General features: G+C 51.3%; 1 protein-coding gene across 4 annotated transcripts; it reads right to left on the bottom strand.

The window, feature by feature from the left end:
- Positions 1-6,867: 6,867 nt before the first annotated feature.
- Positions 6,868-20,422, bottom strand: SLC29A1 (solute carrier family 29 member 1 (Augustine blood group)). Of its 4 annotated transcripts, none has more exons than XM_064286789.1 (14): positions 20,234-20,422; positions 17,450-17,550; positions 16,210-16,288; positions 14,050-14,131; positions 13,732-13,934; positions 13,477-13,616; positions 12,752-12,886; positions 12,557-12,654; positions 12,334-12,412; positions 11,806-11,930; positions 11,490-11,598; positions 11,181-11,266; positions 10,565-10,764; positions 6,868-10,203 (listed from the first exon to the last, which is right to left on the bottom strand). In XM_064286789.1, exons 3-14 carry the CDS (start codon positions 16,236-16,238, stop codon positions 10,092-10,094), a joined length of 1,398 nt encoding a protein of 465 aa, XP_064142859.1. In that variant the 5' UTR covers positions 16,239-16,288; positions 17,450-17,550; positions 20,234-20,422; the 3' UTR covers positions 6,868-10,091. The 4 variants fall into 4 exon arrangements, with proteins under 4 accessions (XP_064142859.1, XP_064142853.1, XP_064142861.1 ...); XM_064286783.1 differs by having other exon boundaries at positions 6,869-10,203; positions 16,210-16,292; XM_064286791.1 differs by lacking the exon at positions 20,234-20,422 and adding an exon at positions 19,737-19,800 and having other exon boundaries at positions 6,869-10,203; positions 16,210-16,292.
- Positions 20,423-21,979: the final 1,557 nt, after the last annotated feature.

The following is a 21,979-nucleotide window of genomic DNA, read 5'->3' as shown; positions in this document are numbered from 1 at the left end:
TTCTCATCTATTCCTAACTTGCTATTTTTTTTTTACTTGGTAATATTTATTTCACAGGCTTTCTATGTACAAATATTTGTATTAAATACCTGTTAGATAGAAACTTTGCAGATGTAATCTTGTTAAGATGAGGTCTTATTGGGTTAACCAGTTGCCATCAAGTTGAGGCTAACTCATGAAGACCCCATAAGTATCAGAGTAGAACTGTGCTTCATAAGATTTTCTTTCTTATTTTTTTTCAATTGTGCTTTATCTAAGTGAAAGTTTACAGAGCAAATTAGATTCCCATTGGATAGCTTGTACATAATTTCATGGTTTTGGTTTCCTTCCCCACAATGTATCAGCACTCTCCCCATTTCTGCTCTGGGTTCTTTGTTTCCTTAAAAAAAAAAAAAAAAAAAAAACTTGCTATAAATTTTAATCTGAATGAGTATCAATTTATTTTTCTATATCTATTGAGAATATTACCTGTATTATTTTTCTTTTAACTTCCTTTGTCTGTATATGTGGTTCATTTATTAACAACCAAAAAACCAAATCTGTTGCTGTCAATCCTAACTCATGGCAACCTCATGTGTTGCAAAGTAGAACTGAACTCCATGGAGTTTTCTTGGCTGTAATCTTTACAGAAGCAGATGGCCAGGCTTTTCTTCTGTGACATCCCTGGTGCATTCAAAGTGCCAGCCTTTTGAGTTAGTAGTTGAGCAAAAGCTGTTTGTGCCACCCAGAGACCTATAATTCATTAATAGGCTAATATTAAATCAACTTGGAACTCCTGGAATATAACAATGTGGACATGATTTATTACATTTTTATGTATGTTGTCTGGATTCAGTTAGCTAATATTTTGCTTAAAAACAAACAAAGAGGGAGAGGGCTTTTTATTGATCAATCTGTAGATGGGAACTGCTTTGGGTGAAGGGAAAGACAACACTCAAAACAAGGAAGGTCAGCCTAATTGGACAGGATTAAAAGTAAAGAGGTTTCCGAGATAAAATGAAAGCTTCAAAGGATAGCGAAGCAGGGGCTGGGGTCTGGGGAACTTGGTTTGAGAGGACTTCTAAATCAATGGGCAAAACAATTCTATTATGAAAACACTCTGCATCCCACTTTGAATTGTGGCACCTGGGGTCCTAAATGCCAACAAGCAGCCATCTAAAATACATTAATTGGTCTCAACCCACCGGGAGCAAAGGCAAAGGAAGAACACCAAGGTCACACGACAACTAAGAACCCAAGAGACAGAAAGGGCCACTTGAACCAGAGACCTACAATATCCTGAGACCAGAAGAACAAGTTGGTGCCCGGCCACAATCGATGTCTGCCCTGTCAGGGAACACAACAGACAACTCCTGAGGGAGCGGGAGACCAATGGGATGCAGACCCCAAATTCTCATTAAAAGACCACACCTAACGGTATGATTGCGACTAGAGGAATCCCAGAGACAATGCTCCCCAGAACTTCTGATGGCACAGGACAGGAACCATCCCCGAAGACAAATCATCAGGCATGAAAAGGACTGGTCAGTGGGGGGGAGAGAAATACTGATGAAGAGTGAGCTAATTAAATCAGGTGGACACGGGAGAGTGTGTTGGCAACTCTTGACTGGAGGGGGGATGGGAAGATAGAGAGAGAGGGAAGAAGGTAAAATTGGCACGAAACGAGAGACTGTAAGGGCTGACTCAATAGGGGGAGAGCAAGTGGGAGAAGGGAGTAAGATGTATGTAAACCTACATGTGACAGACTGATTGGAATGGTAAATGTTCACTTGAAGCTTAATAAAAATTTAAAAAAAAAAAAAAATCTGTTTCTAATAAAATGGTGGTGGACTGGCAAAAAAAAAAAAAACAAACAAAAAACAAACAAAAAATATTTTGCTTAGGATTTTTTTTTTTTTGTACTTGTGTTCACAAGTAGATTGACTTGTAATTTACTCTTTTGCTGCCCTTGTTTAACTTTGGTAAATGTTATTTTAGTATAAAATGAGTTGTGGAGCGTTACCTTTTTCTGTTCTAGAAGACTGTATATAAGACTGAAATCATCTGTTCCTTTGAAGTTTTTCAGAACTCACCTTGAAGCCATCTGGGTCTGCTGTTTTCTGTGTGGAAGGATTTTCATTAAGGGTTCAATTTTTTTTTCCTTTTTTTTTTTTCTTCAGTTGTGCTTTAGGAGAAAGTTTAGAGCTGAAGTTAATTTCTTATCGAAAAATTTATACACATATTGTCTCATGACTTTGGTTGCAATCCCCACGATGTGACAGAACACTCCCCCTTTCTACCCCGGCTTCCCTGTGTCCATTCGTCCAGTTCCTGTCCCTTTCTGCCTTCTTGTCCTGCTTTAGGACAGGAGCTGCCCATTTGGTCTCGTATATTTGATTAAACTAAGAAGCACATTCCTCACATGTGTTATTGTTTGTTTCGTTGGCCTGTCACATCTTTGTCAGGAGCCCTGGCGGGGCCAGTGGTTAAGCATTCGGTTGCTAACCAAAAGGTTGGCTGTTCAAATCCACCAGCTGCTCCTTGGAAACCCTATGGGGCAGTTCTGCTGTCTTATAGGGTCAGAAAAGTGGGCTTCGCAAATGGTTTCAGTTCTGAGTTAGCCGAGTGTCCTGGGGCCATAGTTTCAGGGGTTGCTCCAGTCTCTGTCAGACCAGTAAGTCTGTCCTCTTTGCTTGAATCTGAATTCTGTTTTATATTTTTCTACCGTTCTGTCCAGGGCTCTCTGTTGTGATCCCTGTTAGGGCAGTTAGTGGTGATAGACAGGCACCATCTAGTTCTTCTGGGCTCAGGCTGGTGGAGTCTCTAGTTCATGTGGTTCTTTAGCCCTTTGGGCTAATATTTTCCTTGTGTCTTTGGTTTTCTTCATTCTCCTTTGCTCTGGATCAGATAGGACCAATAGCTAGATGTAGGATTCAATATTTTTAATGTTACAGGACCATTCAAATTTTCTTCCCCTTTAATCAATTTTCTTGTGAGATCAAATTTGTTTAGAATATAGAAATTAGTCCCCATAGGGACTCTGGTTGTGCAGTGGTTAAGAGCTCGGCTGCTAACCAAAAGGTCGGCATTTCCAATCTACCAGCTGCTCCTTGGAAACCCTATGGGGCAGTTCTACTCTGTCCTATAGGGTCGCTACGAATCAGAACCGACTCGATGGCAATGGGTTTGGTTTTGGTTTATGGCTCCACAGGGTTTTCAATGGTGGATATTTCAGAGGTAGGTCACCAGGCCTTTCTTCTGAAGTGCCTGTGGGTGGACTCAAACCTCCAACCGAGAGTTTAGCAGCTTAGCATGTTAAATTATTTGCACCATCCTTTAATCAATTTTGTTAATAATTTCTCTAGAGGATTCTTGGAAGTTTTAAATATTATGAGCATAGAGTCATCCATATTATTCTTTTACTATCTTTTAAATCTCTGTACTATCTAAAGTATGTCTCCTTTTTCATTCCTAAAATTGTTCGTTATACCCTTTTTTTCTTGATCAGTTTCACCAGAGATTTTTCTATTTATATTGATCCCTATATATTTGTTTTCTGCCTCTTTAATTTTTCATTACTTTCTGCTTCATTTTTATTATCTCATTACTTCTATTTTCTTTGGATCAGTTCTGTTATTCTTTTTCTATATTCTTAACTTTAATGCTTAACTCACTAAATTTCAGCCTTTCTCCTTTTTCCAACATAAAGACTTAAGGCTACAAGATTCCCCTCAAGTACTGCATTCAACAAATTTTGATATATAGTGTTTTTATTATAATACAGTTTTAAAGCTTTTCCGTTTCCCTTTATGGTAGCTTCTTCGATCAATTTAGAAGAGTTTTAAAGAGGGCTTTGATCCTGTTCAAACTGGTTCAGTCATGGCTGACAAAGCAAAATTAAAACTGACCCCAATTTTTCTTTAATACCTGGAATGGGAAAAATTACAGGCGGAAGCCCTGGAATGGGAGACTTAGAAGAGGCATAGCGAGCCCTTTCAGGAGCCTAATGCGGGAGATTGAATTATTGCCAGAACTGTGGAGAGCTACACACATTCAAATGTGGGTGGTCTGCTCTCATCTTTGAGCAGGGGTACTGCTGAGATTTGGTTGCTGTGCAACATGCGTGCTGCCCTTGTTTTCCAAGGGGGAGATTAAGTTTCTAGCAAGGCTTCAACCAGTAATTTTTCACGCTCCAGTTCACCCACATTTTAAAAATTCAGGTCTCTTCTGGTTTCACTTCGTTGGCCATTACTGAACTGAGCAGACCTGGTTCAAAACCCTGGCTTTAAATTTTCAATTATTTAGTATCCTTTAATTGTGCCATTGACATACAATGTGGTATGATACTGGTTCTTTTCCATTTAAGACTTGTTTTGTAACCTAGATTGTGGTTTATGTTTATAAATACTCCATATGTACTAAGAAAATATATATTATCTAGTTGTTGGGTAAGGTGCCTAGGTGGTACAAACTGTTTGCCCTGTACTACTAACCTAAAGTTTGGCAGTTTTGAACCCACCCAGAAGTGCCTTGAAAAAAAGGCCTGATGATTTGCTTTCATATAAAGATTACAGCCAAGAAAACCCTGTGGACAGTTCTACTCTGTAACATATGGCTTCCTCATGAGTTGAAATCAACTTGTTGGCAACAGGTAGTTGTTGGGTAAAGGTAAGAATATGTTAAATCTATTAAATCAAACCTATTAGTTGTGTTGTTCAAAACAAAACAAAAACTCTTGGAGGCTCTACTGGACATGGCTTAAGAGAAGGGAGAAGTTGAAGGCAGGGAGACCGGTCAGTAGTGGGGAAGAGACGCAGCATCAGTCTTTTCTAAAGTAAAATGATAGAATGTAGGGGCTGGTTGAGGGGTGGGGGATGACTGCTCTGGGTAGGAGTGACAAAGTGTACTTTAGGTATGTGGTGGGGAACTAAGGAGACTTGTCTGGGAGGCAGCTGGGTATGTGGGAGAGGCCTGGGCTGGAGCTGTCAATGTAGACATCATCAAGCTGATGGCTTAACTCATGGGCAGGGACAAAATCACTCAGGAGACTGTGGTGAGAAGAGGGCCAGAAATTGCAATCTAAGCCATTCCTGAATTGTAAACTGGGCATCTTTGGTAACCAGCTCTATTAATAAACATGTGACTATGTCTCCTTTTTCTAAGGGTGTGGTGTCAATGACCTAAGAGGTGTGACTGATCCTGCTTGCCATTGTCTTCCCACCCAAAAATCTCTGTCCTGCCATCACACCCACCAGGCATCCCTTTTTCTTTTGGCATTGTCGAGTGTCCCCCTCTTGACTAAGGAGGTAAAAATCCAAAAACCCAACCCAGTGCCGTCTCAAATTTTTTAGTCTAGAGCAGATTATAGTCAGGGGAAGGTGCAGGGGGCAGGTGGCACCACAAACAATCCTGACCTACTTAACTGCTTTTCCTGCCACCTGTCCTGCTCCACACTCCAGTCACTCCCTCTCAGTGTGCTAGTCACTCCCTCTCAGTGTGCTAGTCACTCCCTCTCAGTGTGCTAGTCTCAACTGACTGAGTTTCTGGGCTATTCACTGGGCCCAGTGCCTGCCTGGTCCACTTCCATCCAGACAAGGGATTAGTAGGGCTGATAGCGCTACTGGATGGTGAGGAAATCACAAGAGGCGCCGACGTTAAACATTAAGAATTTTCTGGTTTCACCTGGGCAGGGTGATAAAGGAGTTCAGTATCCTAGAAGGCTTGGGATCCCTGGGGATGTGAAAAGCGATGACGTTCTGATTCACCTGGTGCTTTGTAGTATACAAAATGTTTTCCCATCCTTTTTTTCTTTTCACCCTGTTTTCTAGAGTAAACAGGGATAGCAAGAGTCAGCACTTCATTGCGGCTTTGGGGCCTTGTGAGAGACAAGGCAAGCGCAGCGATGAGCGGCTCGTGAAATTTATGATCTCAGTGGAGTTCCACAACGCGGTGAGGCAGGCAGGGAACGTGTTACTATCCCTGCTTTAGATGAGCGGCTCCGGCACGGAAAGTTCCTGGTTCAAGGGAGCACTAGAGTCAGTCTGGTCCCTCACCCGCCAGGGCTGAGAAGCGCCAGAACTGGGGCCGAGCTCCGGCCAGGAGACGCCGAGCCGAGTGACGTCACGTGCCGCCCTCCCCTCGCCGCGGGGCCGAACAGAGCAGCGGGCCCTGGTTGCCCCCGCGGTTCCCAGCCATCTGCGGCGAGGGGGACGGGACCCAGGTGGTTCGCGCTTGAGATGGCGAGCGTAGGGGGAGTGATGCTTGGCTCTTGAAGCTTCCGGAGGCTGGACGTGCGGGGGAGCAGCTAGGCACCTAGATCGGGTGGGGGGGCCTGCCGTGCTGAGCCTCATCCTAAGGACCCATGGAACTATGTGGCTCTGCGGGGTCCTCACCTCCTGCATTTAGCTCTAGGGCACTGACTCTTAATTTCCTCAGCAGGTTCATACATAATCACCTATTTTAAGGACGAACAGCTAGGGCCAGAGAATGAGTGACTTATCCAAGGTCACACAGCTGGTACAGGGCAGGCCCAGGACAGAAGCTCTTAATCCACTCCCCCAACACCAATCCCCTCTGGCCTCCAAAGGAGAGGCCGAAGAGGGAAGCTGTCTCAGGGTAGAGGCCCCACAGTGCAGCCGAGAAAGGCAACTTCGTGGGATCCAGCTCATAGTTGAGACCCTGCAGCCTAGAGCCAGGATATCAAATTGCTCATTTACAAGGAGCACCAAGATTGCCAAGGCTGCAGAGGGCTCTGAGCAAGCACCCACACAGGAAGACGGATCATGCTGAGACAGCCTAGAGGAGTCCAGGGGATGCCCATCTCTATACCCAGTGCCAACTTGCCCCAGGAACCAGATAGGCTGCAAGGGCCTGGGTGGACACTGCCAGCCTGGCCTCTGTGTCAGCTCTGCTGGCTAGCTGACCTCCCTGGGGCTGCCACTCTAGCTGTGTATAAGACTCAGCGAACTTTCAGCCCTGAGAGGAGAGCTCTCTCTTTAAAGTGACTCTGCGTTTCTCTGCTCATGTCCATTTTGAGTGACTGTCAAACTCTGAGAAGTAGCGTTTCCAAGAATTGGGGTTCTTCTGTCATCCCCCTTACACTGCCTTCACCATGCTTTCCCCACATTGACCTCAAAGAAGAGATACGCAGATAAATTCCAGTTAGTCATTTAGTCATATCTGAGGCTTCACTTCTATTTTCAATAAGGGCTGTTGATTTGACTGGGGCACTTAGCTTTCGAAAGTGTTTGAAACCCCAACAATTTACCATAAAATAAGAGGAAAATTTCTATGTTGCAAAGACAGCCACTCTAGTGAGGATGGCTGCTGAATGTAGACTGATTCTTTGAGCAGGAACATTATACAGAAGGCAATGTCACAGCAGGGTCAAGGATACCTACTAGATTCTCATGCTCAGCCCTCTTCACTTTACAGGAAACAAAATGCTAGGAGGAAAGTGGTGCAGACTCCTGGAGGAAGCCCCTATCCAGTCCTGCCCCCGAAAAGGTGGTTTGCCTGAAGAGCACCCACTTGTGGTCAGGAGCCATCATTGCAGCTAGCCAGGCAGGAGACCTGGTAGCTGCTTTTCTGTTAATCCCTAGTGCCTAGGACACTGAGATCATGAGAATGGAAAGGAAGTGAGGAGACAGTTTCTATATTTGCATTAGAAAACATTTTGGGGAAAAATTTTCTTTAGAGTCAATAGTAAAGTACAGAAAGAAAAGTGACTGTATTTTAAATACATTTTTCCCTCCAAATCATCGCTGGATTGCAGGGAACCTAGTTAACATCCCGTATCTCTCTATACCAATAAATGCTGCCACACAACTGGAGTCAGGCATGTGAAGATTGCTTCTGGATGGAAAAAAAAAAAAAAGCCCCATCTTGGAACAAGCTTGCGCAATGAAGCAAACATTTGAGTACCTCTGGTAGCCAGGTACAGTGCTTGTAACTTGAAGATTCAAAACTATGAGTTAAATGTAAACCCTACCCTCAAAAACATGACAGTCTGGTAGCTGGAGTAAGAAAAGAATGTGATAGAAGAAGAATCACAAAGTTACAAAAACTCTGAGGTACAGAGGGGAAAGAAACGGCATGAACTAGTTGTTGCTGCTGGTGGTGGTGGTAAATGATCAGGAAATGCTCTGGAAGGTAGGAACATACCCCAGGGAGAGGTCTGGCCTAAACCTCATTTTGGTTTCCAATTATTCCTGTGGCCACGGGTGGGATGCACTGGAGACCAGGGAGGGAAGAAGTCATAAGAGGCCAGGCAGGACGTGGCCCGACCCAAGAATGCACCCAGGGAAGAAACACTGGATTCCTGTTGGCCCTGAAAGGAAGAAACTCAACAGGGATCCCAGGTATAGGGTAAAATGGGGGAAATCAAGGAGATTGAGGGCAAGGGAAGAGAAAGGGTTCAGGTTTGTCTCTTACAGCTTGACTCTTATTGCCAAAGGGCCTTCCACAGACTTTTTGAACTTGAGAGGAAAGGAATATCTTATTTTCCACCAACCTCAGCTATGTACCCTAGTCTGACAAATTAGTACATAGACTTTAATTCCCAATATAATGGTATACTTAACTACCCCATTAGGGTTTCAGAGCTCATCAAAGAGCCTTAAAAATGGGCTAACAACCCTTAATGAGGTCTGAAGCCTTCAATTAAATTAAATTCATGTGAGACATGAAGCCCTGTCAGAGGTGCCAACTCTGTAGCAATCTGCTGGCTGGCTGAGCTCTGAGGAAATACCTCTTGCCCTTCTGGGGGAATATGAGGCTGCACCCGAGGCCCAGGTTAGTGAGGCGGGGGCCTCTGTGGCCAGAGCTGCACTACCATTCAAGAAATCATTTTTGAGAAGGGGCACCCCAGCGGTGCGGCCTCCATCTCCAAGGCACTCTTATGGGCCCCCATGCCAACCCACCCCTCCCTCGGCCAGAGTTTGGGATGAGAAGGGGAGGACCTAGCTTCAATGCAGGACACATAGGCCCCTTGTTCCCCAGGCAGACTGGCAGGCTGAGCTTTGGTGTCATGGAAGAGTGCCAGGTAAGGGAGAACCCTCAGGCCTCAGCCTTTTACTGCCCGATGGTGCAGGAGTGCCACCAGGAGCTGAAGTGGGGAGGGGGCCATGCTATCCAGTGCTGGAGAGCTCATGCCTGGGGCTGAGGACAGAGCACAGGGGGTAGTAGTGAAGATAAAGGAAAGACAGAGAGCCATCTCCATCCCCAGTCCTATGGAAGAAGGAATGAAGTGGCAAAAGAAAAACTTGGCCTTTGGGCCAATGGTCAGTATCCTGGCTCCCGGCCTGTCCTTCCCTATGGCCCCAGAAGGGGGCACTACACTCCCTATGAAGCCAAGAGGGCTACCTCCCCTTGGACCTGGGACCTGGGCCCAGCCCTGGCAGAGGCCCAGCTGGGTCATTGCTCATTCCCCCCAGACTCAGGCCGCCAGCCCTCTACCTTCTTTAGGGCATGAAGCCATGGCTGGAGGAAACACGGAGCCACGAAGGGGGAAAAAAAAATAATAAAAACAAAAGTTTATTTAATCACAGAGCCTCTGAGGGCACCTGGTTTCTGTTGGGTATAAAAAAAGGCAGTATAATGGCAATCTGTACAGGGTGCTTGATGGGTAGAAACTAAGTGTGGAGAGCAGGGGAGGGGGTACGGGGAGGGGGAAGTACATGGGGAGAAGAGAAGGAGGGGAAATAATCCGATCAGACCATATAACGGTCAGTCCTGGTTCCTAGCCACCGGTACCAGGGCAGGCCAACAAACATACATATAGATACAGTGCACTCACTCACTCAGCTCTGAGACCAGGAGCCTCTGTGGTCCTGCTCAAGCAGAAACCAGTCAGAGCCAAGTGCATGGGCAGGCTTAGGCAGATGCAGAGACTGCACCCCCTCCCTTGACTTTGACCCTCAGGCCCGCCGTGGGAACCACTGTCCACCTACAGAGGCTCCCTCCCCTAGGCCTGGCCACCTGTGCCCAGCACAGGCAGTGAGATATCAGAGGTCAGCTGGAAGAGAAAGCCTCCAGACCACACCTGCCCATCCCTGAAAGGAGAAGGAAGGTGGCCAGACGCAGGCGGGCAGTGCAGTTCTGTCTATCCATGGTCACACAATGGCCCGGAACAGGAAGGAGAAGACAGCCCCCAGTGCCAGACCCAGACACAGAAAGAAGGCCATGATGGCTCCTGCAGTCTCCGCCTCAGCCGGTTTCACTTTCCTGAGGGAAAGAGGGCAAGGGGTATAGGACTTACCTGAGTACCTAACTCAGCTAACTAACCCATCCTATATCCTAACTCTGACCTAGCTTTTTACCCTTGGGGAGGATGTGTACTGAGGCTATCTTCCAACTCATCCTGACAGCCCCCTCCCACACCTCCAGCTAAGGCTGGGCACCCTATCCCTACCACCTCTCCCTTAGTCTCCAGGCCTCTCCCAAGGGGTCTCCCATCTCAGCCTGGGAACCCTAAGTTCCAGGATCAGAGATCCTCCTCTTGGCCTCTTTAACTCTGTTGAGTGTCCCCCACTGGAGCTCTGGACCCTACCTGATGCCACCAAGGTGCCCACCCAGCCCCACTCACTTGGGTCCAAAGCACATGCAGAGGCTGGCGAGGTAGCCGTTGGAGAAGGCGAAGGCAGCCACGAAGAAGATGAACCAGGCATCGTGCTCAAAGACCACAGGCAGGTATTTGCGTGGATGCACATTGCACAGCATCAGCAGGGGCACAAACACAAGCCGGGCCACCACCAGGCTTGGCAGCCAGTGACTGTCCTTCCCAGGCTGTGGGAAGCAGGGCAATGCCTTAACCTGGGTCTGCCCCAAGGACACACCCAGACACCTAGGCCCTCAGGGCTCTGTCTGGGGACCCTCAGGATCTAAATGGAAACCTCAAAGCTTGGTTATCCTTAGGTGTACTGATTGAAAGGGGGCACAGTGGAGCCTTCTGAGGGTGTGGGCAATGTTCTAGATCTTGATCTGGGTGGTGATTATAGAGGAGTGTGTGTGTGTCGTATGTATAGCTGTATACTTACAATTTGTGTACTTTATTATATGTAAACTACACCTCAATGAAAAAAAAAAAAAAAAACCAAAAAAAAGCATAGTTCCTTTACTATGCCTTTTTGGGTTCCATTTCTGGGTCTCAAGGCTGGACTCCTGCCTCCCACAAGGGCCTTGTACCCGTTTCCTCCACTTACCCACATGAATATGGCTGTGAGGCTCCGGCCCAGCCAGTCAAAGATATTGAAAGTCAAGAAACAGGACACAGGAATGAAGTAGTGTCCTGGAAAAGTCAGAGTAGATTTAGATTAGAAGGTAGTTAGCAATCCCTGACCCTCACTGGACCTAAGCTTCCCCAGCAATAAAATGGGGAAGATGCTTCCAGCCCAGGGAAGGACAAAGAGGAGGGTCTGGCTGGGGAGAAGGCAGCCCAGGCTCCCTCTCTCCTCCAATCCCAGTCCCGCTGTAGCCCCTGCCCCCATCCTGGGAACCCATGGTGTCCTCACTCCAGGCACTGATGCCGGCGATGCTGGACTTGACCTCAGCGGTCACGGCAGGAAATAATCCAATGGTGACAGTGAAGACGAAGCAGACGGAGAAAGCCAGGACTGAGATCTGGAGAAAAGGGCGGGAAATTCACCCAGGCCTCAGTTTTCAAGGTGGCCATGCAGAAAAGAACCCCTACCCACAACATACACAGACACAAGACACACACACGCACACACACGCACGTGAATCCAAATCTCAGGTCAGAAAGGGAAGAGTTGAGTTGGGGCAGAGCGTGGGGGCAAAGAAGAAGAAGAGCGCAGGACGCCCACGTACATTTTTGAGGATTGCTCTGATAGAGGGGCTATTGGAGGTGGGCTGAGAGTTGGGGGCTGAGATTCTGGGCTCCTCTTTGCCTGTTCCTGGCTCCTCTCCTGGGGGGTGAGAGGCTGTAGAGGGATCTTCAAGTCATGGGGAGAGAAGAGATGAGACAAAAGGGCTAAGGTTGGTTGGGAGCACACAGCCCCTTAACAAGTCAACAGTCCCACCCTCACGTCCAGCCCAGAACTTCCCTGTAGCTCCTATAGCCTGAGTTGCCTGGGTTCTGACCTCTCCCTGGAGCCTCAGGTCAGGTTACTTTCCTAAGAACCTAAAAATGCTTTGACTACCTTCAGTCCAAATATCTCCTCATTTTGCCTTTTCCAGGCCTTATTTACCATCGCTCCCCTCCCCCATGTCAGTTCCTCTGTCCTCTGCTGGCTCATTGCTGCCGGCAAATACAGTGTACTCATTCTTATCATTTTGCTTATGCTGTCCCCTGCCTGGCATGCCATCCTCCGCCCCAGCTCCCCAGGCGATTCAGACCTTTACTAATGAGGTCCAACTTGGTCTCCTGCTCCCCAGGCCCTTCGAGCTTGTGCTGCTGGTAGTAGCGGTAGAATTCCTATCAAGTAGGAGAGACAGGGAGGTAGATTCAGGGGTGGGATCTCCTGAATTCTTGCTTCCTCCAGGTTTTGACCTCAGAATACCCTTGGTTTGGAGCCCTGGACTCCACGGGCCCCAAACCCCAGCCTTCTGCATTGCTCACCAGCTGGGGCAGGCCAAGGTAGCAGATGATGGTCAGAATGATGACCCCACAGGCTGTGATAAAGTAGCCAAAGGCACTTTCTGACAGCTCCGAGCCACCTGAGGTAGAGATAGTGTTGTCAGTGATCAGAGACAAGTCCCACCCCCTTCTCCCCACAAAAACCAGGGCAATAGGCAAGTAGGCTGCAGGACTTACTGGCAATGGCACAGATCATGGCCACTGAGGAGAAGAAGCCCGCCAGGCCCTGGCCGCTCATGATGGGGGCCGTGTAGCTGATGGGCAAGAGGCCAGCCAGACCGAACAGGCTGCCCTGCAGGATGGCACCAAATGCTGGGGGAACAGGGTGGGCATCAGTGGCGGGGGGGAGTGGAGGGGAGGGAGCAGGGCGGGACTCACTTCCACCAGGGCTGAGGTTGGGGGTCTGTGGGAAAACTAAACCAGTTGCCATCAAGTCAACTCCAATTCATGGTGACCCATGTAAGAGTAGAACTCTGCTCTGTAGAGTTTTCCAGTTCTGATTTTTTGGAAGTAGATGGCCAGACCTTTCTTCCAAGGCACCTCTGGTTGGACTCAAACCTCTCAGCAGCCAAGCACATTAACCATTTGTACCACCCAAGGACACATATGGGGTTGCCATGAGTCAGAGTCGACTTGACAACAACTGGCTGGTTACAGGAAAACAGGTCCCTGTAATTCCTGCTTTACTCCCAGTGAGTACTGACACTGAGGTGCCCTTCTCTCTGCTCCCATTCCCAACCCTGCTCCATGCCTGTTCAGGCCTCTGAATCCCAACTGCCCACAGCACCGGTTCCCTCCTGGGAGAGGAATGTGGCTCCTCTCAGGCTGACCCTGGGTCTAAAAGAATGGTGGTGGTATGTGGGGAAGACTGCCCTGCAGGCCCCCTCCCAGCCCCAACTTACAATTAATGAACATGATCTTGATCATGGTGATGATGAAGAAGGGCAGAGCATCCATTTGTACCTTCACCAGGATGGCAGTGATCATGAACACCAGCAGGATGGCCACCAGGCTGCCCAGGATTCGTAGGGACTGGGGGATCCTGCCGGGAGGGGCCGAGGGGGACAGGGAAGGGGTAGTCAAACCAGGTTCTTAGTCTGGGAAATGGAGGAGACAGGGAGGGGTCAAGTGGGCAGCTGCAAAGGAGGGGCCCTCACCTCTGATGCAGGAAGGAGTTGAGGCACGTGAACAGCAGCAGGGGCAGCATGGCACACAGTGTCATGACATTGTTGAAGATGGCACTGAGAAAACTCCGCTCAGGAGAGGGTGCTGCAGGGGCAGCTGAGGCCTCGACGTCCTTGTTCATTTCAGCAGTGACCAAAGACATATTATAGGACTTGTCCAGGCGGTTTGTGAAATACTGTGAAAGTTGAGAGGAATGTTGGAGCCTCTGTCAGTGGGGCCACAGGCACAGATGCAGGCCCTGCACACCCAATGACCCATGCCCTCTTCAGGCCCAGTGCCCCCAGCCTCACCATGGTGGCCGTCATGAAAAAGTTCCAGGGAAGAAGCGTCCCCAGACCCAGCATGAAGAAAATAAGCCAGACAGCTTTGTACCTGGGCACGGGAGAAGAAAAGGGCCCAGAGTGACTCCCCATCCCACCCTTCCCCAGAGCAAACCTGGGGAAGCCCCTGCCTCTCTGACCTTCAGTCTCTCCAGCTGTCCCTCTGAGCAGGGTAAGAGGCTGGGGCTAGAGAGCTGTGTTTGTGTACCTGTGCACAGGTTCTCCTACAGGTGTGTTTGCTCGGAATGAGGAGGGGTGGCGTGGGGGGAGAGGGCGCCCTGGGAAAGGGAAAATGGCATAAGACGAATCCAGAGCGTCCAGGGTGGGAGGGAGGCCAGGGACACATGGCTGAATGGCATGACCAACAGGACCTTGGTTCTCAGCCCTGAAAGACTCAGGGGACGCTGCAGGCTGGGAACCAGTGTGATCCTCACATCCGGGATTGGTTTTGGAAATTCTGCTGAAGGACTAGGGGTGGGTGGATGAGTGAGAAAGCAAACAGTAAGTGTCTCTTCCACCTCCACTAGGGAGGCTGGAAGTGATTATGGTATCTGGGCTGGGACTCTGTGGCTTTCCAAAGAGGATTCTGAGGTCAAGAAGCTCCCAGCCCATTCTGGACCTAGTGGGGCAGGCAGGCGGGGTGCCTCAGGGCTGCTGGGAAATGAGCGAGCGGTTTTTTCCTGGCCAAGACAAAAGTGGCTCTATAGGTCACACCACCTGTGGCAGGCCAGGAGGTGCCAGGCAGCTAGATGTCATCTGGGCCCCACAGTGTAAATAAGGGCTGTCGCAGCTTTTGGTCAGGGCACTGCCCCAAACCCTACACGTCAGGGCCATGTCTGGGACAGGCCTTGTTTGTAAGCTTGGGCCCCTCCCACTGTGAGCCTCAGACATGCCTGCCTACCCCGCCCCCCCACACAGCCTACCCCTGCTTTATCCACAGAGAGGACAGGGACTCAACCCAGGGCTGTGAAGGGACAGGTCTGGCTAGAGCAGGAGGTGTCGGGCTCGGCGGGACTTGTGGAGAGGAGTGTTGGGGCTTCTGTCCCTGAGCCCGCGGACACAGATGCAGGCCCTGGGTGAGCCCTCAAGTGGGCAGGTCTAAGCCATTGCAACCACAGCTCTCCTGAATTCCCTCAGATAGTCCCTACTTTGAGTAAGAGAGCTCAGGGGTTGGTTCATAGGCCTGGAATAGAGGGAGGAACTCCCAACAAAGGTCAAATAGGACAGACGTCCAGAATGGTGCTGGGAAAGAAGTGCAACAAGGTGGATGGAGATGGGAAGAAAGAAAATTGGGGTTCAGGAGATTGTTCGCTGTAGGAACGTTGAGGCTGGGGTGCGGGCAGGCAGATAGCCCAGGAATGGAGAGGAGGAACCTAACAAGGGCTGTATACTTACTGTGTCCCCTTAAATCCTCTCCCCTCCAAATAAGCCACTGTGAAGTAGCTATTCTCACTTCTCTTTTGCAGGTGGGGAAAGAGTCCCAGAGAGATGAAGCTAAGTGCCCATGGTCCCACAGCCAGAAGTGACCTAGTTCTGTGGCCTCTGGCACAGGAGGAAACAGGGTGGGCAGGGGACCTGTGATGGGATCTGGAGTCTGCAGTGGAGGGAGGGACAGAGCCTTGCACCTGGAAAGCGTTTCCGATTCCAGGCATCACTTCTCAACTTCCTTGGCCCCTTGGAGAACAGAAATCAAGCTCCAGCCTCTCCCCCAAAAAACATTTGCATAGAACACAATTGTGGGTCTCAGAGGCTCAGGAGGTGGGGAAGTGAGAGGAAGGTCAGATCAAGGGCTGGGGTGGGGCGGGGTCATCTGAGGTGGAGGTGCTGGGCAACCCTGAGGGAGAGGGCAGTTCTGCCAGATGTGCTTGGGAATGAAAGGCACTGCCAAATGTCTCCTCACGGTGGTGAGAGGAGCCAGACGCTGCTGGCTGGCTACAGAGCAACAGTGGAAATATTGACAAGCAGGGAGGGACTGCCACCCACCCACCCAGCCGAGGCACACACGGTCTCCACCCCTGACCCAGACCTGACCAGAAGGGCAGCCAGCAGTAGCAACTCCAAATTCCAAAGGACACTGTAATCAGTGTCCTGAAGACCCATTTCCACTCCCCTACCCCTGCCCCCAAGTACCTGTCCTGAGGCTGGTGACTGGTTGTCATGGTGACAGTGTTCGTGGTGTCCTCTGGCTGAGAGCTCCCTTCTTCTGAGGCTTGCTGGGGACAGAAGCAGTGAGAGGCCTTGTCTTGGCCCTGCCTTCCCATAGGTCTGTTCTGACCCTGGTTGGGGGAGGCAGGGCAGGCAAGAAGCAGAGTGCAGTAGGACTCCTCCGGCCCTGCCCCGCAGGCTGCTCCTCCTGGGTGTGTGGGCACTCTGCTCACTGACCCCCAGCAGGCCAGTCCTGGTAGGACCCCTGCCTGCTCAGGCTCTACCTGGCTCCCGGCCTGGCGGCTGCCACTGCTATTTTTATCCAGCAGCTGAAGCAGTTTGTAAGCTGGGAAACAAGAGGGTGGAGGGCGAAGAGGAAGAATGATTGAGAGGGAGGGAAACACAGTCAGAGAAGGCAGGGAAGAGGATGAGAAGGGTCAGGGACGGTGACAACAATGGAAAGAGGGACAGGGGGAGGTAAATGGAGTGAAGCAGATAAAGCAAAGAGGACAAGGGGGAGGAGAGGAGGGAGGGAACCAAGCAAATAGAGCTACAGACTGGCATCGGCAGCAAGGGGTCAAAGATGAGGCCCTGCTAGAGACGTCTCCCCAGCCCCCTGCACAGTCCCTCCCTGGGGAGCCCTGGGTCCATAACTACGGTGGGCTTTGAAGAGCCTGTCCCCTCCTAGAGGAGCCCCAGTTTCAGGCCTCTGTGCTGGTGGCACCTGAACCTTCCTTTCCAGCTACTGCTCAAGGGCTGCCTAGTTCCAGATGGTTTTCCCGGAAAATATTTCTCAATGGATGTGGGGACCCAGCCCTTCCCACAACGTAGCCTGGCTCATTGGACTCCCCAGCCCTGCCCCCAGGGTCACCCCATCCCCCCTCAGTTCCTCTCTGACTCAATCCCAGGTCCCTGTCCTCTTCCCCTTTCTGAGAGGGTTCTGAAAGGGGCCTTAAAGGGAAGACTAGAGGGGTGGAAGGCACAGGCCTGCCTAACTGCAGAGTCCCAAAGCTCCCAGCGTCCCCCTTCGGTATCTCTCCTGTCTCTGCTTGTGGAGGGAGGAGCCCTGGCATCAGCAGATTAAACAGCTTTCCTGTTGGATGGCATGGAGGCCAGACTGTGCTGGCGCATTCCCCACAAGCTGGCCTAGCTCTGGGGCCAAATCATGCTGTTTGGGGCATGAGGACAGTCATTCCCACCCTCCTCAGCCCAGCCAAGCATTCACCTGCTGCTTGTCACCAGAGGGTTCCGAGCAGAGGGGCTCCAAGCAGGCCCCAGGAGATGGTTTGAGCTCAAGCTCAGGCTGCAGGTCTTGTCCTTGGGCTCCTGGGTGAGGGTCCGGAATTAAGAAGGTAGCATAAGGCACTTTAGGAGAGAACTCCTCAGGCCCCCCTGAGGAAGGGAGCAGGGCCATTCTGAGAAGACTCACACAGCCAGTGATAAAACCACCCTGTGGCTTGGCAGATAAGAGTTAAGGACGCTCAGCAGGGGAGCTGAAGGGTTGACTGAACTCTCAGGTGCAGCCAGCGCTCCAGGCCCCAACCTGAGACAAGACTCTGCTGGAGTCCCTCAGACCATCAAGAGGCTTTCCCACCCCTCCTGATAATCTCCCTTAGCCCCTCCGTGGGCAAACTCCAGACTCTCCAAAGGCTTTCCTCAGCCCCCCAACCGACGCCAGGGTTGCAGGGGCAAGGAGTGGGCAGCAGACCCACACTCCTCTGGAGGGAGGCAGGGGGCTTCTTTCATTCATCCTTTCAACAAAACAACTATTACTGAGGACCTCTGCATGTCAGCCAGGCACTGAGGACAGAGTGGTGAACAGAAGTATTTACATGTTCCAGAGAGGTAGGGGCAAGAGGGCTCTGCTGTGGCGGGGGATGGGCAGAAAGGGCTCAGGTGTCAGATTTGCTATTAGGTAACAAGGTGGGGAACCCCCAGCTTCTCTCCTTGGCATACCAGGTTTGGTCTCCAAAACTGCCCCGCCCCCCTGCCCGCAGGGTTCCTGAATTAAGAGCAGGTGTAGTTTCAAACCAGATGGGAGACTAGGGTGCGGAGAAGAGAGTATCTCCCCTTCCCCTCAGTAAAATCCAGCTTAGGCTCAGAGAAGTATTTACTTCTGACCTCTTTCCCTGCTATTGCTGCTCTCAGCACTCCCGGTCTAGTCCTGGGCACAATTCAACTCCACGGACAGCCCCTGCCCCCACCCCTGACATTCAGCAGGCCAGCCCTGGTGTTTTGTTCTTGTCTCCCTTCGCCCAGCAGCAACCAGGGATATGATACCAGCTCAGAGTATCTGGTGTTTCCTCCAGCCATGCCTTGGCCTGCTGAAATGTGGCTCTGAAAGCAGCCACTAAATGGAACACCTCCCCACTTCCTCAACAGCCCTCATGCACCTCTGCTTCTAGGAACACCCTTGCAATATAGCATCAAACTCTCCACTCACCAGGATCCCATAGGGGTTTATCATTTATGAGGCCAGTCACTAACAGCAAAATCCTCCCTCTTTTCCCTCACAACCCCGCATAAGCTAGTGCTAGATTGTCTCCATTGAACAGAGGCTGCTGAGGTTCAGAAAGTTTGAGTCAGTTGCCTAAGGGCACACAGCTAATGAGTGCAGCTTATTCTAGGCTGCTTCTAGAGTGGGGAGGGAGGTATAAAGCCTGCTTCCTGACTATCCCTGTAGACGGGAGGTGGTGGAACTCTGCTCCAACTAAGAGAGAAAAATAAGGTGGGTCATCACCAGACTGACGTGTCAGTTCTAAGGCACCCCCCCTCATTACACACACACACACACACACACACACACTCACTCTCCCTCTGTCTCAGGGCCGGGGCAGGCAGGACGATGGAGAGAACAAACAGGAGGATCTGGAGGTTACCAAGAGGAGTGGGCAAAGGGGCTACCATGGGGTTGGGGAGAGGCTCCGAGAGGTCTGAGAGGCAGGGATGGGACCAGCCTGGGGCACCACTGCTCTCCCCCGGAACGAAAACCCGGGATGTGTGTCCTTGTCCTCTGAGTGAATGGGAGGGTCCTCTCTCGGGGAGTAAATGAGGACGCGCCCAGGAAGAGGAGGCTCAGGGACATGAGTTAAGCCAGAAAAAGGAGAGGGCTAAAGAGACAGCTCCCTGACCTCCATTCCCCGTTCTCCTTCCTCTCTTCCCAGCGCAGCCAGCGGCGCGGCCCCTCCCCTATACCACAACAAATCGAGCGCAATTAAGCATCCACTCGCCTGACCCTGGTGGAGGTCGACGTGGCGACAGCCGCGTTTACGCTCGTGGGCCAAGCCATCCACGCGCCGCTCAGGTCCCCATCCTCAAGGTTCCCCCCGCCGAGGCCCGGCCCGTCCGCGCCACGTGCTGCGCAGCTCCGCACGCTCAGCGCCGGGGAGTGGCGCCCCCACCCGGGGTGTCCCAGCCGCGTAGCTGTCAGGCCCGGCTCCCTGCCTCATGGCAAGAGGGAAGCGGCGCCCTCCGGCCCGGCCGTCCCCGGCACCCCCCGACCCTGGCAGCACCTGCTCGAGGTGGGCTCCTCCCGCGCTGAGGTCCGCGCGCTATTTGGCCACTTCCCGCGCCCGCCGGAGCATTCACCCGCCCTCGGCTGGGCCCGCCCCCAGCCCGCCCCGGCCTGCGCCAGCCCGCCCGCCCGAGCCGCGCGAAACCGCCCCTGCCTCCCCCACAGCGGCTCCTAAAGCTCGGGGAGCGCCCACCCCCGAGACCCTGCGCCCCCAGGGCTGTCCGGTCCACACCTCACGTTATCACCCTCAGTATGACCTTTTGGGGCCCTGCCACGCCAACCCTCCTCCATCAAGGGGAGGCCTCTGGAGGGTACAGCCCCACGCTGGGTACCCCAGTCTCCTCCGCCGGGTCTATGCAAACTCTTACAGAACCAGTCGCGGTAGTCTTCTGTGACAAACCCTCTGCTCAGACAAGCCCGGACGCCCCATTCTATCCCAGATGTTCCGTTATCCACTCCAAACCCTGCCCATGCCACTTTTCCTCCACACTGCACCTTTTCTCTTTCCAGGCTCCCCTTTTCAGTGCCACCTTCTTCCTTTCAGACTCCTCTTCCTCTTCCTACAGGCTTGCTTCTGCCCCCTTCTCCCCGGTAGGACTCTTCCAATTTCAGTGACCTTCCTGGTAGGTTGTTTCGCCTCTAACACACAGAGAGACACAAACACCACAATGCTCGTCACCCACAACTTTGACTTGGAGGGGTATGTATGGTGCTATATGTGTATGGAAGGAGATAGAGAAGCAGCTCTGAGCCCCCTCATGATTCACTCTCAGGGGCAGATTAACCAGTAAGCAAGGTACACTGAAGCTTACAAGAAGCAAGGTAGGCATGAGCTTACTTGTGTTTACTTACTAATCTGTAGTGCACAATTTCACATGGGTTTCACCACATTTCTATTGTGGTGAAATTGTGCGCTAAAGGTTAGTAAGTAAGCACAAGAAAGCCCTTGCATACCTTGATTATTGGGTGATCTGTCCCTGTTCACCCTTTCTAAATCCAGAACTTGGGAAAAGCGAGGCACAGCTGGGCATGCGAAGAGAAAAAGCCAGGAACAGCCCTACATCCTGAAGTGAATCCTCTTGTTCTTGAGAAGGCGGGAGCCTTGCTGAGTCCCACATCCTCCACTGGCTGAGGTGGAAAGGGGTGGGCATGCCCAGGGCTGAGTTTTCAGTCCATCAAGTACCTCCAGGGGAGGAAAAAGGATTCCTTTCCTTTTTTCTTGTGCATTAAATTGGAGTGCAGGTGGGGCACTTGCTGGCACCACAGCAGCCCTTGGTGCTAAAGGAGGATCCAAAGGCTGGAGAAGTCCTCAAGAGTGAAAATTGAATGCATTCCCCCCTCCCCAAAGCTGCCCAAGGACTGTGTCCTCTGGAGAGGCCTCAGACACTAATTAACAATTAGCGGTACTAACATTATAGGGACAAGCAGAGTCACACCCTATCCCCAGACAGAAACAGACTGATCCCTGGGAGAAGAGTAGCTTTTCTACTTAGGATCAGTAGCCTCTCCCCAGGGTACTCCAGAAGGGACATTTACCCAGCCTTCCAGCTCCATGGCGTTTCTTAAACCCGCAGAGACATGACATACCAGGATCCCTCGGCCTTAACCAAACCGAAGGCAGGAAGACGGGTATGGGTAGTATTTTCTTAGGCACTGCCTCATAGCTTGTGGGAGGCTCCATGTCTGTGTCCACAACCTCCCTCCCCTCATTCCCGCCCTCTTGTTTGTCCAGTCTCTCTCTCTTCCTCTCCTCGTCCTCCTCTCCTGTCTTCCTTGCCCCCTTGCCTTTCTTCCCACCTTCCTTTCCTGTCTCTGGGCCTGTGGGGGTGACAGGCCTAGTGGTCAGACAGATCCACCAGGCATGGCCAGACCTATGGCCAGTGGCTGCAGTTGTGTGCAAAGGAGGCTGGAAGGGGAAGGTAACTGGACGGAAGTGGCAAGGGTCTTGGGCCAGACTGCGGAAGGCTGGTTCCTCTCCCCACCCCCGCTGGGGCCTGGCACGCTTAGTGAATGGCAGCAGCCAGGGCTGTTATTGCTGGAGAGAAGCCCATCTGGCACCTACCCTGCCTAGGCCCCAGCCAGCACCCACACCCCTCCGGAGCCGCCCCCAAGGCAGAGTTGGTTGCCTGGTGCCAGAGCCCTCTGCTGGACAGGCTCGGCAGGAATTTTTCTAGCCAGGCCCAACCACTTCATCTTCTGCCCAGTCTGCGGCTCTTGCTCTTCCTGGGCTCCCTCAGGTCC

Source organism: Loxodonta africana, chromosome 1 (assembly GCF_030014295.1).
Source record: "Loxodonta africana isolate mLoxAfr1 chromosome 1, mLoxAfr1.hap2, whole genome shotgun sequence".
Classification (NCBI taxonomy): Eukaryota; Metazoa; Chordata; class Mammalia; order Proboscidea; family Elephantidae; genus Loxodonta; species Loxodonta africana.
This window is presented reverse-complemented; position numbering and strand designations above follow the sequence as displayed.

Bases quoted from the DNA above. Each gene is read 5' to 3' on its own strand.
- SLC29A1 (XM_064286778.1), bottom strand. From the start codon at position 17,638: ATGGCCCTGCTCCCTTCCTCAGGGGGGCCTGAGGAGTTCTCTCCTAAA. The intron at 16,293-17,449 runs GTGAATGCTTGG...TTCTGTCCCCAG, and splicing joins CCTCTGGTGACAAGCAGCAG to CAAGCCTCAGAAGAAGGGAG. The intron at 11,931-12,333 runs GTCTGAATCGCC...CATGACTTGAAG, and splicing joins GTTGGACCTCATTAGTAAAG to ATCCCTCTACAGCCTCTCAC.